The following is a 13,619-nucleotide window of genomic DNA, read 5'->3' on the forward strand; positions in this document are numbered from 1 at the left end:
ATACAACTTTTCCAACACTCTAAAGAGCTGTGACTTTTTGGGATGGCGACTGATCGGACCTTGGTGGTCGAGCCCGCCAATGTGCATGACAAGTGTCTGGTAGAGCGCGTTGATCGTGTTGATCTGCACGTTGCGATAGTTGTTGGCCCAGTCGATCAGCTTCTCCTTTGACTCTTTCTGCGAGATTTGGTGCCAGTGGTCGGCGAGGTTGGACGCATAGTTGGTAATGTCAAACAATGGGTCCTCCTCATAGTCATCGAGTGCATACTTTATGGGTATTTTAGAGTTGGCTTGTGTCTTGGTCGGTGACAATGGACCTGATTCATAGCGACGATAACTACTAATCTCATCAGGTCTATTATCGTCAACACCAAAGAAACTCTTGATAAAGCTAGTTACAACTGAACCAGACTCTTTTTGCCATCCCTCTTGTTTGACCACTTCAAATGAACGTAATCTCTTTTTAGGGTCAATCATCTTGTTGTTGCTATTACTATTTCCAAGGAAAATTTGGTGGATTGCTTGCCAATTGATATTGGTCAATTCAATATCTTTTAACTTGCTTCTCAATAGAGAGATGTCCATTGTATCTGAACAGGTCATTGGCAGGGCCTGTAGATAGAGTGGATCCAACTTGCTACCCTTCATCTCTAGATACGTCTGTCCAAGTATATACTCTTTGAGTAGATCTGACGATATGAGTTGTGGTTCATTCGACACATTGACCAATATCTTTAACACCAATTCACTATCCTGCATATGCATCATAACCAAATGCAAAGCTCTCAAATCTGCTCCATTATCCAATCCATATTTTGCAATAGTTTCTTTTTGGAATAAATTTGATATTGATTTTCTATCAAATAAATATCTATACAATATACCATGATGATAATCAAATAATAAATTTTGTTCTAGAAAATAAAAGGGATTAATATATATTTGTTCTTTCTTTTTCTTTTTCTTTTTCTTTTCTTTTACTTACCAGATTTACTAAAAACATAAAAAGGTAAGATGGAGGTACTAATTTTTGTTGGGTAGGGTCTAGTCCTAATTGAAACGAGGTCTGAAGAATCGTGAGATGTCATTTCTTTGATATGTGTTGGAAGATTGTACAGAGTGATACCGATAGATGGATCATGTTCTGGTGATGAACAATCTATCAGTTGAAGGAAATGACCTGGAACAAAGATTAACAAGTAGTTGCCCATACTATCAAACAATACTCTTGTCACTTGAATCGACAATACACCTCCATCAATAGAGGCAAGAGGAATTGAGAATTTTAATTTCTGTTTTAAAAATAGAAAATAAACACTAATTCTAATTGATGTATTAGTTGATTCTTCTTGATGACATAAACATGCTCCACTACTAAAAAATAAATAAAATAAAGAAATAATAAGTATTAATATAATTATATTATATTTGTTGTTTGTTTTTTAATATCTATCTATTTACATCTAATTGTACAATATGAATATTTTGAACTACTTGATCTGATTTTGGTGATGGTAGAGTAAAAGGATAGGGGAAATTGGATGATACTCTATCAGTGGTATTATTTAAAAAGATTGGAAACTCTCCACTTTGATGAATCTTTCCTTCTCTAAACACCCATTTCTTTAATAGATTCTCTGATGGTGCATTGAGTGAACGTAGTTTGAGGTATTGCAAAACATAGAGAACGTGATTAATGTCATCGTATTGATACCAAAAGAACTTTTTGGTAAAGCTATTCTTTTTTAACGAGAATTTGGGAGGCAATGAATAACCATTGGACTTTTCGTCTTGAATGGGTACTCTAATAGTAGAACATTCATCATTTTGAATTGATAATAGGTGCAAATATTTCTGTTCTACGTGTAGGCAATGATAGACTGGAATATGTGTTGATGATTTCTCCAATGAATGAAAGATATTATTTCTTTTATTCATTTCATAAATAAATGATGAGTATACTAAAAGAAAATAGAAAGAAAAGAAAGGTCAATATATAAATATTAAATTGTTATTGTATGTTTCATTCACGTACATCTATTAACATTTGGGTCAGGGGAGGAATCAGGTAATTGAACAGTAAATATTAAAAATGATTTCTTTGCATCACTACTCAAAGTTGCACTAATAATCAATCCACTGTAATCCAATACATTTGTATATTTCTTTGAGTTGATATCAAATAAATCTATACATGTTTTTTGAATATCCTAAAAACATACAAACAAACAAACAAACATAAATATTAATAAATACTCTTCTTTCTCTCTTTTTTCATTTTACATACATTAATTCTAGCATTTCTTGCAATGACTAGGATACCAGATTTACTATCACGACCAATGATACGAAGATTAATCATATGAGCAATAGTTCTTTGATTGTTATAGCTGTTTAGAAAGTTGTTCATGTCGTTGTTGGAACCTTCTGCGTCATCGTCGTCTTCCAAGAGTCCACTATTGTTGCCATAGTCATTGTCATCGTCATCGTCGTGATGACCATTGCTTGGTTGGTGACTGTATCTTATCGAAGAGTGTGGGCTGTTTTGGTTGCTACCCGGTGAGTTGAGACCGCTGTATGACGACCCCAAACGAAAGTTGGATCTGTACGAGGTTCTAGCAGGTGGTGTATTAAAGTTGGGAGGTAGTGTTTGTAGCATTGGATTGGATGTAAAGGTGGGCAATGAGTTCAACTCTGCCGATGAATTGTGTAGTTTGGGAACACCCATTGCCATACCAATGACGGTTGCATTGTGTTCAATAAATGTCTTTGCCTCTGGTGGTAGTTGTTCTACCGGTATATGAGGTATGATATCATGTTCTAAACTAAATGCTCTTGTAAATTTTAACATCTTCTTCTTCTTCTTCTTCTTCTTCTTATTGACAATGATCTAATCTAATCTAATCTTATCAATAGATTCGTATACACCGCACACAAAATGTAAACTAAGAGGATGAGGAGGAGGAGTAGTGATATAAAGTAAACAGATCAATAATGAATAATGAATAAGAGGGATGATCTGAATGATGATGATGATGATGATGATGATGATGATGATGATGATGATGATGATGATGATGATGATGATGATGATGATGATGATGATGATGATGATGATGATGATGATGATGATGATGATGATGATGATTATGTAAAGTATTAAAAAAATGAGAGTAGTAATAATAACAATATAATATATATAATGCTGCTGTTTGTGGGTGTATATGTGTTTTATAAAAAGATTAATCTAAATTCAGAGCTGACACTGGCTCGAATAGTCGTTGTAAAAGTAATAATACTCTATTTAATTGATATTGTTTTCATCTTCGTTAATAACTATAAATTATAATATTATTAAACTATAGTTATTTAAATATTGCAATACATCATATCGTCGATGCGGTTTGTTAACATGGGACTAGTTTAGGGTGGATGACTAACTATGGTTGGCTGAGAGTATCTTCTCTATAATTTAAACTTTTTCTTTACCTTTTATATATATATATATACTATCATAAGAGTTTTATAAGTACAGGTACAAGTAATTTAGATTCATCACAGTATAATGGGTCCGTCTAAGAAATTACCTAGCACATTGATAGAGACAAGGAAGAAGAAGAAAACCAGGATTATCATGTTCACTACCACTAAACTCTGCTATTCTCCTTCTTCCCTGTCTCTTGTATTTCAACAACAATCAACAACAACAAAGTGAAGACTATCTTCTACTTTAAAGGTAATTATGATGACAATTAATTGTTACCTTAAATTAAAAGCTAAAAAATACATTATACGACAAAAAACGATGGATTGCAGATCATTGTAGTCTTGTACAGATAAGTAGAAGGAAGAGGATAGATATAGGTAGTAGTTAGTAGTAGTAGCAGTAGTAGTAGCAGTAGTAGTAGTAGTAGAATATGGGTATAATAAAAAAAGCAATCACTAAATCAGAGTTATTGAGACATGCTGCCAATGCACATAAAAGAAGATTACAACAACAACAAATAGATAACAATAATAATGTACAACAAGACAATAATAATATAGGAGATATAGATAGAAAGTATATACTTGATAAATTAGCAGTTGCAGAAAAGAATGAGTTGGGTTTCAATGATCCCAAAGTGGTATTGGTACCATCAGACAAGTCAATGTCTACATGGAGGAAATCATTGTATATAAACTCTCTTGAAAAGTACATTATCAAGAAATCAACAGCTCTCTACACTCGTATATTGTCTGGAACACATCCAAACCCAACCGAAGGACTCACACTAGAGTACAACAAATCATCAAGCTTCTTTCGTTTTCTTCTCCCACAAGCATTTAAACTTGTCAGCTTCCTAGCTCCAAAGTTTCAATCAATCCCTGAAGTTTATGGTATTGAACATTCAGAGTTTATTGCTAGTATGTGCTATTATAACCAATCATTTGTATTGATCAATCAACTTAATCCATTATTTTGTCTCTTTGATTTTGTTTTTAGACTCTAAAATTGGATTACAATATTTCTTTTCAAAACTATCAAACAATGATAAATCAGTCTATAGAATGGTATCAAAAAGATTTAAACCAACTGTAAAGAAAATGATGAGTCAATTGGCAACACTCAAGAAATACTCTATCACTCATACACTAGAGGTTGATCAATTCCATGACGTTGTTATTTTACCTTCCTATCCACCTCCAGCTATCATTGCATCTTATCGATTCACAGGTATCAACAAATTAGACCTAAACAATACTAGTAGCAGTCATAATAATAGTAGATCATCATCATTGAACAAAGGAAAAGAACTTGGTGAGTTACTTACAATGGTTAGATGGATACGTGATCCAGAAGGTGATTGGATCATTGATAATATGGCACCAGTCATTTCAAAATAAACTGGATTGGGCGGGGAAATAGATATACAATAGAAATACAACATGATATAGATATAGATACAAAATAGATGATAGTGGTTTTTTGGCGTGAATATAGATTTATTTAATTATTTACAAGTATTCAAAATTATAATTACAATTCTTGGTTGCTAATTTATAATTTTGATGGGATGCAGGACCATACGTGGCAAAATAGTGCATATCTTTTGTTCTAATTTGTACTTCTGCATAGAGTGGTTGTCGGCTTGTATCACACTCTTGTCTTGTGCTCCCATCGCCAGCGTCGGTTGTCACGTTGATGCAATTGAAATTAATGATGGTGTGGAGTGACTGGTACCCAGACTCTTTTGGATTCTTTATATAGTCGTCAAACTCACCTGGCAGATGTCCGTAATAGGCGTGAATGGCATCTAACAGGTCGTAGCATTGTTGTATCGTGGGAACAATGAATCGTATGCCATACTGATCGTGTATTTGGTCCAATGGGTGATTCTTTCTCTTCATCTTGCTCCACATTGAATAGATGTGTTTTGGCCTAGCCTCTATATCTATCTCTTCCGACAACACTTTGTCTGATACCCAAAGTAATGCCTCTTTCATCTTAACCAAAATCTCTTCTCTCTCTTCTCTTGTCTGTTCCATCTGTTCGACAACCAGATAGTACTCATCTCTTCCAATATACTCGAAACAATAATCTTCCAATTCCCAACGTGGTATGAGTTGGTTAAACAATGATTCATGTTTCTTGACACACCAGTCAACACTAAGTGTAATATTACTAATTGATGAAAGACATGTATCATTTTGTTCTCTATATTTATTAATTGATTTGATTGTTAGGGTATCCATAATGAATTATTATTCCATTAGAGTATGTACATACAATCTGTCACGAGGAATTCCTCTTCCTATTCCACCATTCATTGACTGAGTGATTTTCATGCTTTCAGAAATATATAATTTAATTCTAGATTCTAATCCAGGGTCACCTTTATGATGATATTGATGATGATGATGATGTTGGTGATGAATATCAATATTATTTGATGGTGAAAATAGTAATAATGAAGGGAACTCTATTGATGTCTTTCTAGGTGCGTTATTGGTTGATAGTCTGTTTGATAAATGAATACAAAGTGTCAACACTACACTAGCTATTATTATAGTTGATGTTTTCATCCTCCTAATAGATAGACTACTATCATCTATATATATAATAATAATATATATCTTTCTATCGATCTATCCTATTACCCTCCTCTCTATTAAACTTAATTAATTGATATTAAATTAAACAAAAATTTTATAATTTAATATTACAATTGTGTGACAGTGCAACATAAAAATTTAATATTGATTGGTTCGTTTTTGTTGTTGGGTGATCCACGTGTCAATGAGAAGATAAGAGAGGGAAAATCCTTATATTCATAGACCAATAATATATATATATATATATATATCTAAATATCATGTAAGAAATGATTGAAACTTGATTTATTGATTTATTAATTTTTTTGGTTTCTTTTTCTTTTTCTAGAGATCCTCGTCATCACCACTGAAATCCTCATCCCATTCAATGGTAACTCCAGCATCTTCATATTGATCAATGCCAGCATATTTGGTGAGACATGATGAGTCATTGAGAACCTCGTGAACAAAATCAAAGCCACGTTTCTCCAATTCGTCGACAACGCCATTGGAACAGGCAGTGCAGTTCTTGTAAGCGGTGCTGTACACTGGTAGAGCTGAAAAGTGACTAAGGAACCCACGCAATTGGTGTGGGAGGATACCCAGAGGGGTGGACGAACCGCTATGAATGTCTTGGTCGGTTTCGGCTGGTGCACGGCCTTGAAGTGGGTGATGTAAAACAGACACCATCAACTCGACGGCCATTGAAGAGGCAACAAATGACAGACCGGGTCTAGTGACGGTGCATTGTTGATCGAGTGTTCTGTCCTTGAGTGTGTCGGTTGGTGCAATGACATCGTTACAGAAATAGCATCCCAAGTCGACACCTTCAGACCCTTCCTTTTCATTGGCATTTGGTACACGAGATCCATGTCTGCCAACTAAAAAGGTGTCAAAGCCAAGTGCAGAGTTGATCACCAATTTGTTGTGTAATCTACCAAGAACCGTTGGTAACCATCTGCTCTCTCTCGAATCAGTCAACAAAAAGATAACATCATGTTGTTGAATCAAATCAACCAATTTATCATAAACTGCTTTCACTTCATCTTTTAATCCTTCTGCAACACTATGACCTGGCATTGGAATTGATAATATTTCACTATTTGCATTCTAAAAGATAATTAATTAATATCACTTTCTTTGATTTAATATTACTATTATTATTATTTGATACTTACAACGGCTGGGAATACTTTCTTTAAATTCTCTGCGGCGGCTGGTGCTTTATCTTTACCCTTTGCACCTGTACAATCTTCAAAATTAAATAAAGATTGACGAACTGGATTACTATAAGATACCTTTCCACTATCTACAAATGTTATATTTCTAACTCCCCATGACTATATATAGACAAAATTGATTAGTAACCTAAATTACAATAGTTAATATTTGTGATGATTTTGCATGCATACCAATAAACATCTTGCAACATTACAACCTAAAGTACCAGAGCCCAATAATAAACATTTGGTATTTTGAATTAATTCCAAATCAAGTGATGGCATGATACGCCATCTCATCAACTTTAAATTCAAATCTACAGATTGAGTTGCCAACCTAAAGGGAAAGGAATAGAGTGTAAGTCAATATGTAAATATATATATGTAAATATATATATGGTTGTTTGATTGCTTGAGTCAGTCATACTTTAAAGGATCCATAGTTGAAGCTAAAGAAATCAATCTTGGTAATATTTTACCATTTGGATCTTTTTCCCAACCAACACTCTTTTTACTCCATTCTGTTGGTGTTTCAGGTAAAGCCAATTGCAATACAATGGAAGTATCGATAGATTGTCCCTTGACATCTCTTATACAGACAACATCAACATCCTTGATTTGTTTGAACCCAATATAATACAAAAAGTTACGGAGTGGCCAACCTGGGTTAGATGGTAACGAACAGGGATCACTAAATCCAACGATAAGAGTACCATTCTTGGCCTCGTCAACAAACGATGACCATTTGTCAAGTGATGCAACCTCTACACTATCTTGTCCCTCTTTACGAATCAAAAAGAATTGTTGTTGAGAACCAACAAGTTGACCTTTTAACGAAGCCACTTGGTTTGATGTAAAGTATTCATTGATTGGTTGTACAGGTGATCGAAGTGTAATTGGTGACTCGAACGATAAAGCAGGTACACCAACCAAATAGTAGAATTGATGGTTCTTAATATCTGCAAATGTAAGTATCAAGAATCTTGATAACAATGATGAATCTCTTTCAACATTTCCATTTTTAATATCATTCCAAATCTAAAAAAGAATAATGAATAATTAAAAAGAGTAAATATATATTATTATATTATAATATAACATAGAGTGATATATATATATCATTTTGTTGATAACAAACATTTAAAGAAACATCTTCAAAGATTTTTTGTTTTGGAGCTTGTTTAAAATCTTCTTTGGTGTTGTAATTGTAAATGATACCATTTGAAAGATATGATTTTGGTGGTAACTTGTACAAAGAGTCACCTTCGTTGGAGCTTGTTAGAGGTAGAAAAGAGTTGTACTCTATTGAAAGGAATGGGTCTAGTTGAGCAGACGAAGAGTAAGTGTAGAATGCAGATATGTTGACTGGTGCATCACTCAACTTGAATATATTCAACTTCTTTTGTGCTAGTTCATTCCAGAATGATATATTTATAAAACTACTAAACTCTTTAAATTGTAATATTGACATTATTAAACTAAACTATCCTATCTATCTATCTATCTATCTATCTATCTATCTATCTATCTATCTATCTATCTATCTATCTATCTATCTATCTATCTATCTATCTATCTATCTATCTATCTATCTATCTATCTATCTATCTATCTATCTATCTATCTATCTATCTATCTATCTATCTATCTATCTATCTATCTATCTATCTATCTATGTATGTTATATCTATCTATGTTATATCTATCTATGATTGTTGTTGTTGTTGTTGTTGCAAAGTTAGATAGATCAAAGTAAAATTCAATGCACACCCCAATAAAGAAGGGTCAGTCTGATTTTTTTTAAATTAAATTTTATTAAAACAACAAGATTATTATTTTTTAATTTATTCTTTGGGATAACAATCTTTACCCTCTAAGAGAAAGAGATGGATGAACCACCACCATCATTATTATTCAATCATTCAATTTAAAGAAAAGATAATATTTATATTTTAGAGTAAGAAATAAATAAATTTTTATTATTTTTTAAATTAATAAAGATTTTACAAGTACAAACAATTATTATTAACCAATTCCACAACATACTATCTATCTTGTTCTGGGTAAACAACCTACATATAAAAGTAGTTGTCACCAGAGAGAGAGAGAGATGATTAGAGGTGCAGAGATTGGAGTAATTGTTCAAGAGGGGGTTGTTGATTTTGGGGTGTATCTATCCTATTCCAATAGAAGTTCCTTAAGGTTGTTTCTGTTGTTGGCAATAAATGTGATGTTGAATAAATAAGGGGGTGGAGTATTATTATTATTGTTATTATTATTATTATTATTATTATAGTTATTATATTTTTGGGATCTTTTTTTTGGATTTTCTAAACTCTAATAATAATTATAAATTATTATTATTATTGGGTTGAGGGAAAAAATATTGTTTGTTTTGATTTGATTTGATTTGATTGAAAGAGATGGATTGTTTAGTCGGATGAAAAGTAATAGAAAATATATGGGTAATGTTAGGGATTATGTGATGTGTGTGATGTGATGTGATTTAGTACTATTTATAGATTATAAAACAAAAAAGAAATTATATATGTATGTTGTGTATGTGTGGTTGATTAGAGAGAAGAGAAGAGATGTATGGTTCCGATTGGTATGTAGTTGATTTTAATCAGTCCATGAATTTGAACAAATAGTTCTAAAGATTGCTAATCTTCTCTTACTATCATCAACTTGAGCTTGTTGTTGTTGTTGTTGAGTAGTTTGTAGGGAACTTGAAGGTGGAGACATATCCTTTTGTTTAAGTGGTGGAGATGGTAGTTTGCCAAGGGTGATGACAGATGATTCGTCTGAAGAATTCCATGATGATGTCCAGTTGATATTCTTTTCCGATTGTGACTTGATGAGTTGTGGAGACTTGGACACGCTGCTACCAGGCGATCCAGCACCACTACTGCCAGCTGAAAAGTTGACAAATTGGTTGACACTGCTGCTGGTGGGCGAGCCGGGCTTGGAGTTGGATGGTGAGGTGGAGGTGGACGATGATGGCGATACTATTTGTTGTTGCATTGGAACGGGTGGGTGTGGGAGACCGTGGGCATGCGACATGATATGGCTGGTTTGCAGGATCGATCCATCAGGCTTTTCATGAATAAATCTACAACGTGAGCCGTATGGACAACTGCCTACAGTGTGGAATGTCTTACATGTCTCTGTCTTGTATTTGGGGTGTCTGCTAACATGACGTAACTCATTACCACCATGCGCAAACTGACACTTGAAACCATATCTGCACGAACCAGTCTCTTGGTACGATCTGCACAACTCGGTCTTGTATCTACTCTGACCATTGACATCGTCTTCCAACTCTTCTTGTTGTTGGTCTTGTTGTTGTTGTAGTTGTAGTTGTTGTTGATTGTATTGCAGAGTGAGGTTGTGGGAGGGTGGGGGGATGTCCTCGCTCTTGGAGATTGGCTTGAGGTTTGGAAGGGGCGACTTCTTGCCCATGAGGGCAGTCGAGGCCGATAAACTCGAGCCGGGGGCCGAGACGGATGGAGTCATCCAGGGGTCGCTGGTCAGACCGCCGCTCGAGATGTTGATAAAGTGCGAGTTTTTGACGGCCAATGGTACCTGTGTGACTGGGGTGTTGGCGGCCGAGCTGTTTTGTACATTGTTGTTGTTGGAGGGTTGTTGTGGTGGAGAAGATTGTTGTGGTTGTTCCCAAAGACCGCTGTTGCTCTGGGGATGAATCCAATTGATTTCATTGCTGCTCATGACACTACCAAAGAAAGAGTGTTGATTCAATTGCTGGAAATCAGTCATTGTGTTGTAGTTTTAGTTGGAAAAAAAAAAAAACAAATAATGATGGAAATAATAAGTTATTATTGTTATTGGTTGGATCCTAAATATCAAATTGACAATTTGGATTGGATTGGATGGATGGATGGGAAAATTTAAATAAATAGAAAATAAATAAAGTAAAATCTAAAAATGTGATGTTGTTTTTTTTTTTGTTTAAGTTGAGTAGGGGGTAGGTATAGTTTAGTTTAGTTTAGTTGATGATGTATATAAATGGAAAAATAATACAACACAATTGTGAATAAAGAGGGATGATAATAATAATAAAATAATAGTAAAAGTGCGCGAAAGTGATGATGACTGCTGCTGCTGCTTAGTAGAGGAGGAGGATATTCTTCTAGTTGCTATTGCTACTTCTAAATGGTGGCAGTGGTTGTTGGTGTTGTTGTTTGTTGGATGGATGGATGGGTAAAATAGGATTAATAATTATAATAATTAAATAAATAAATAAATAAATAAATTAAATAAATAGAGATGATGCTGATGATTTAAATAAACATAACACTACTAATACACAAAAGTAAAATAAACAAACAATAGGATAGAGGATAGGATAAGTAAGGAAAGGAGAATAAAGGAGGTGGATTACAAATAGAATAGAGTTGAATATGTTGGTTGTTGTTGTTGTTGTTAATTATGTAAAATATCCAAACATAGTTTTTAAAACAATTACAATGCCGCAGGATAATAATAATAAGAGTAGTAAGAGTTGGAAGAGAGCGGAATAGTGTAGTGAAAGAGGGAATAGTAGGGACAAAGAGGAGAGAGGGGAGGGTAGGAAAATAAAAAGGAAAAGAATAAATTAATTAGTTGTTGGTGTTCTTAGATTTATAAATATTTTGTGTGTGTTGTGTGTCGGTCACTAGTCAGCAGTCACAGCCAGCCAGTCAGTCAGTTAATTAACAAGTCTAGTGTATGTCGAGTAGGAGGATAGAGTAGGGTAACCAACAGGCCGATATCTATCTGCTTGCGAAGCAACTTTGTTGTATGCAACCAACTTTAAAGTAAAGGTAAACCTTTTAGAATAGTATGTGTAGCAATTTAAAAGATGCTTGCAGGTATAGTATATCTCAACAACAAACAAACAAACAAACAAATATCACACATATATATTTGAATTGGTTGAATCGAATTACCCAAACTAATACCGTTGTTTGTGTTGTTCCTATTTTTATCCACACCCTACCACTACCCACCAGTCTTTAAACTACTCTTGTTTGTCTGCTTGCTTGTTTGTGATATCTAACTAATCTAAATTCGTCCCTTTGCCTGTTTTGGTACAAGAGTACTCTATTCCATCCATGTTGCTATCGCGTTTACACCACCCACCACCACATCCAATCATTTGTCTTTGAACCGATGACTGCTGCTTATCCATATATGGAAATGGGTTGGTCGGCTATCTGCTGCCACTAGCACTAATGCTGACCGCTGTTGTTGAATGCTGACTACTGTTATCACATGACGGGTGAGTGAGGTTTTACTTACATGGTATAAATATATTATATAATGGTTGCTTGATTTTGTTGTTGTTGGTTGGTTGATATTATGGCTTGCTTGCTTGGGTTAATTATAAATATTACAATAGTTTACCAACTATATGTGTGTGTATAATAATAATAATAATAATAATACAGGCAGGATTGTATATATATTATAATAATAATAGTCGATCAGATGAAGATGGAGATGATGATGGTTATAAAGTAGTAGTATGCATAGTAGTAGAGTAGGAAGGAAGAAAGAGAGGGAAAAGAATTAATTAGGTTAGTGTCTCTTTAATATTTGATTTGATTTGATTATTATTTAGATGTCAATTGAACACAACCAACCAAAACAACATGCACATAAACAAACAAACAAAAAAATAAGAAAACAAATAAAAGAAAGATATCAATCAATCAATCAGTGTTGTTGTTATGTTTGCAATAAATGATCGATTGGTGAATTGCAAACAGTATAGTAGGGGGTAGGGTAGGATAGGATAGGGGGGGTGGGTGGAGAAAGAAGGAATGGGATCCATCAAGTGGACAATTGCAATACAGTATACTCTTTCCACCCAACTAACAACAAACCAACACTTCAGGAATCAACTGAAATGTTGTTGTCTGTGACAATAGACCATTACAAACAAACAAACAAAACTATCGTCGATATTATTATGATAATATTGCTAACAATAGTAATTGTTTTGATTGATAGACTGTGTTGTGTGTGTGTGTGTTGTGTGGTTAGGGTTAAGGGGGTTGGGGTGAGTGGTGATTTTGATTGATGTTTTTGTTTTTGATAACATGTGACCTCTTGTTTTGTTTGGTGGTAAAGAAAATAAAAGATGTGTGTTGATTGTTGTTGATGTTGTTGGTAGCGGGTAGGTGGTATGGTGTTTGTTTGTTATTGTTGTGTTTGTGTAGTGGTTAAATAAATGTAAAGACAGAAAAAGTGAGTTGACTCACACATTCTCTCTCTTTGATCGTGAGACAAATAAAACTTGAGTACTGTACACTAAAAATG

The 13,619-nt window shown here is 34.0% G+C and overlaps 6 protein-coding genes across 6 annotated transcripts; 2 read left to right on the plus strand and 4 right to left on the minus strand.

The window, feature by feature from the left end:
• Positions 1 to 19: 19 nt before the first annotated feature.
• DFA_00719 (uncharacterized protein) lies at positions 20 to 2,851 on the minus strand (the record flags this gene model as incomplete). The annotated part of the gene is made up of 7 exons (XM_004358647.1): positions 20 to 173; positions 236 to 856; positions 878 to 914; positions 986 to 1,292; positions 1,462 to 1,961; positions 2,036 to 2,210; positions 2,288 to 2,851. 7 exons carry the CDS (start codon positions 2,849 to 2,851, stop codon positions 20 to 22), a joined length of 2,358 nt encoding a protein of 785 aa, XP_004358704.1.
• Positions 2,852 to 3,001: 150 nt separating this feature from the next.
• DFA_00720 (uncharacterized protein) lies at positions 3,002 to 3,373 on the plus strand (the record flags this gene model as incomplete). The annotated part of the gene is made up of 3 exons (XM_004358648.1): positions 3,002 to 3,156; positions 3,258 to 3,289; positions 3,366 to 3,373. 3 exons carry the CDS (start codon positions 3,002 to 3,004, stop codon positions 3,371 to 3,373), a joined length of 195 nt encoding a protein of 64 aa, XP_004358705.1.
• A 544-nt stretch (positions 3,374 to 3,917) lies between these two features.
• DFA_00721 (uncharacterized protein) lies at positions 3,918 to 4,887 on the plus strand (the record flags this gene model as incomplete). Its single annotated transcript, XM_004358649.1, has 2 exons — positions 3,918 to 4,407; positions 4,487 to 4,887. 2 exons carry the CDS (start codon positions 3,918 to 3,920, stop codon positions 4,885 to 4,887), a joined length of 891 nt encoding a protein of 296 aa, XP_004358706.1.
• Positions 4,888 to 4,998: 111 nt separating this feature from the next.
• Positions 4,999 to 6,066, minus strand: DFA_00722 (RelA; the record flags this gene model as incomplete). The annotated part of the gene is made up of 2 exons (XM_004358650.1): positions 4,999 to 5,698; positions 5,771 to 6,066. 2 exons carry the CDS (start codon positions 6,064 to 6,066, stop codon positions 4,999 to 5,001), a joined length of 996 nt encoding a protein of 331 aa, XP_004358707.1.
• Positions 6,067 to 6,420: 354 nt separating this feature from the next.
• atg7 (autophagy protein 7) lies at positions 6,421 to 8,766 on the minus strand (the record flags this gene model as incomplete). The annotated part of the gene is made up of 5 exons (XM_004358651.1): positions 6,421 to 7,185; positions 7,254 to 7,415; positions 7,488 to 7,632; positions 7,723 to 8,333; positions 8,434 to 8,766. The coding sequence occupies 5 exons, from the start codon at positions 8,764 to 8,766 to the stop codon at positions 6,421 to 6,423; spliced, it is 2,016 nt and encodes a 671-aa protein (XP_004358708.1).
• Positions 8,767 to 9,917: 1,151 nt separating this feature from the next.
• DFA_00724 (uncharacterized protein) lies at positions 9,918 to 11,072 on the minus strand (the record flags this gene model as incomplete). Its single annotated transcript, XM_004358652.1, has 3 exons — positions 9,918 to 10,210; positions 10,412 to 10,724; positions 10,920 to 11,072. 3 exons carry the CDS (start codon positions 11,070 to 11,072, stop codon positions 9,918 to 9,920), a joined length of 759 nt encoding a protein of 252 aa, XP_004358709.1.
• Between the last annotated feature and the right edge of the window lie 2,547 nt (positions 11,073 to 13,619).

Source organism: Cavenderia fasciculata (assembly GCF_000203815.1).
Source record: "Cavenderia fasciculata unplaced genomic scaffold Scf_Dfasci-F-a-25c12.r2-5, whole genome shotgun sequence".
Taxonomy (NCBI): Eukaryota; Evosea; class Eumycetozoa; order Acytosteliales; family Cavenderiaceae; genus Cavenderia; species Cavenderia fasciculata.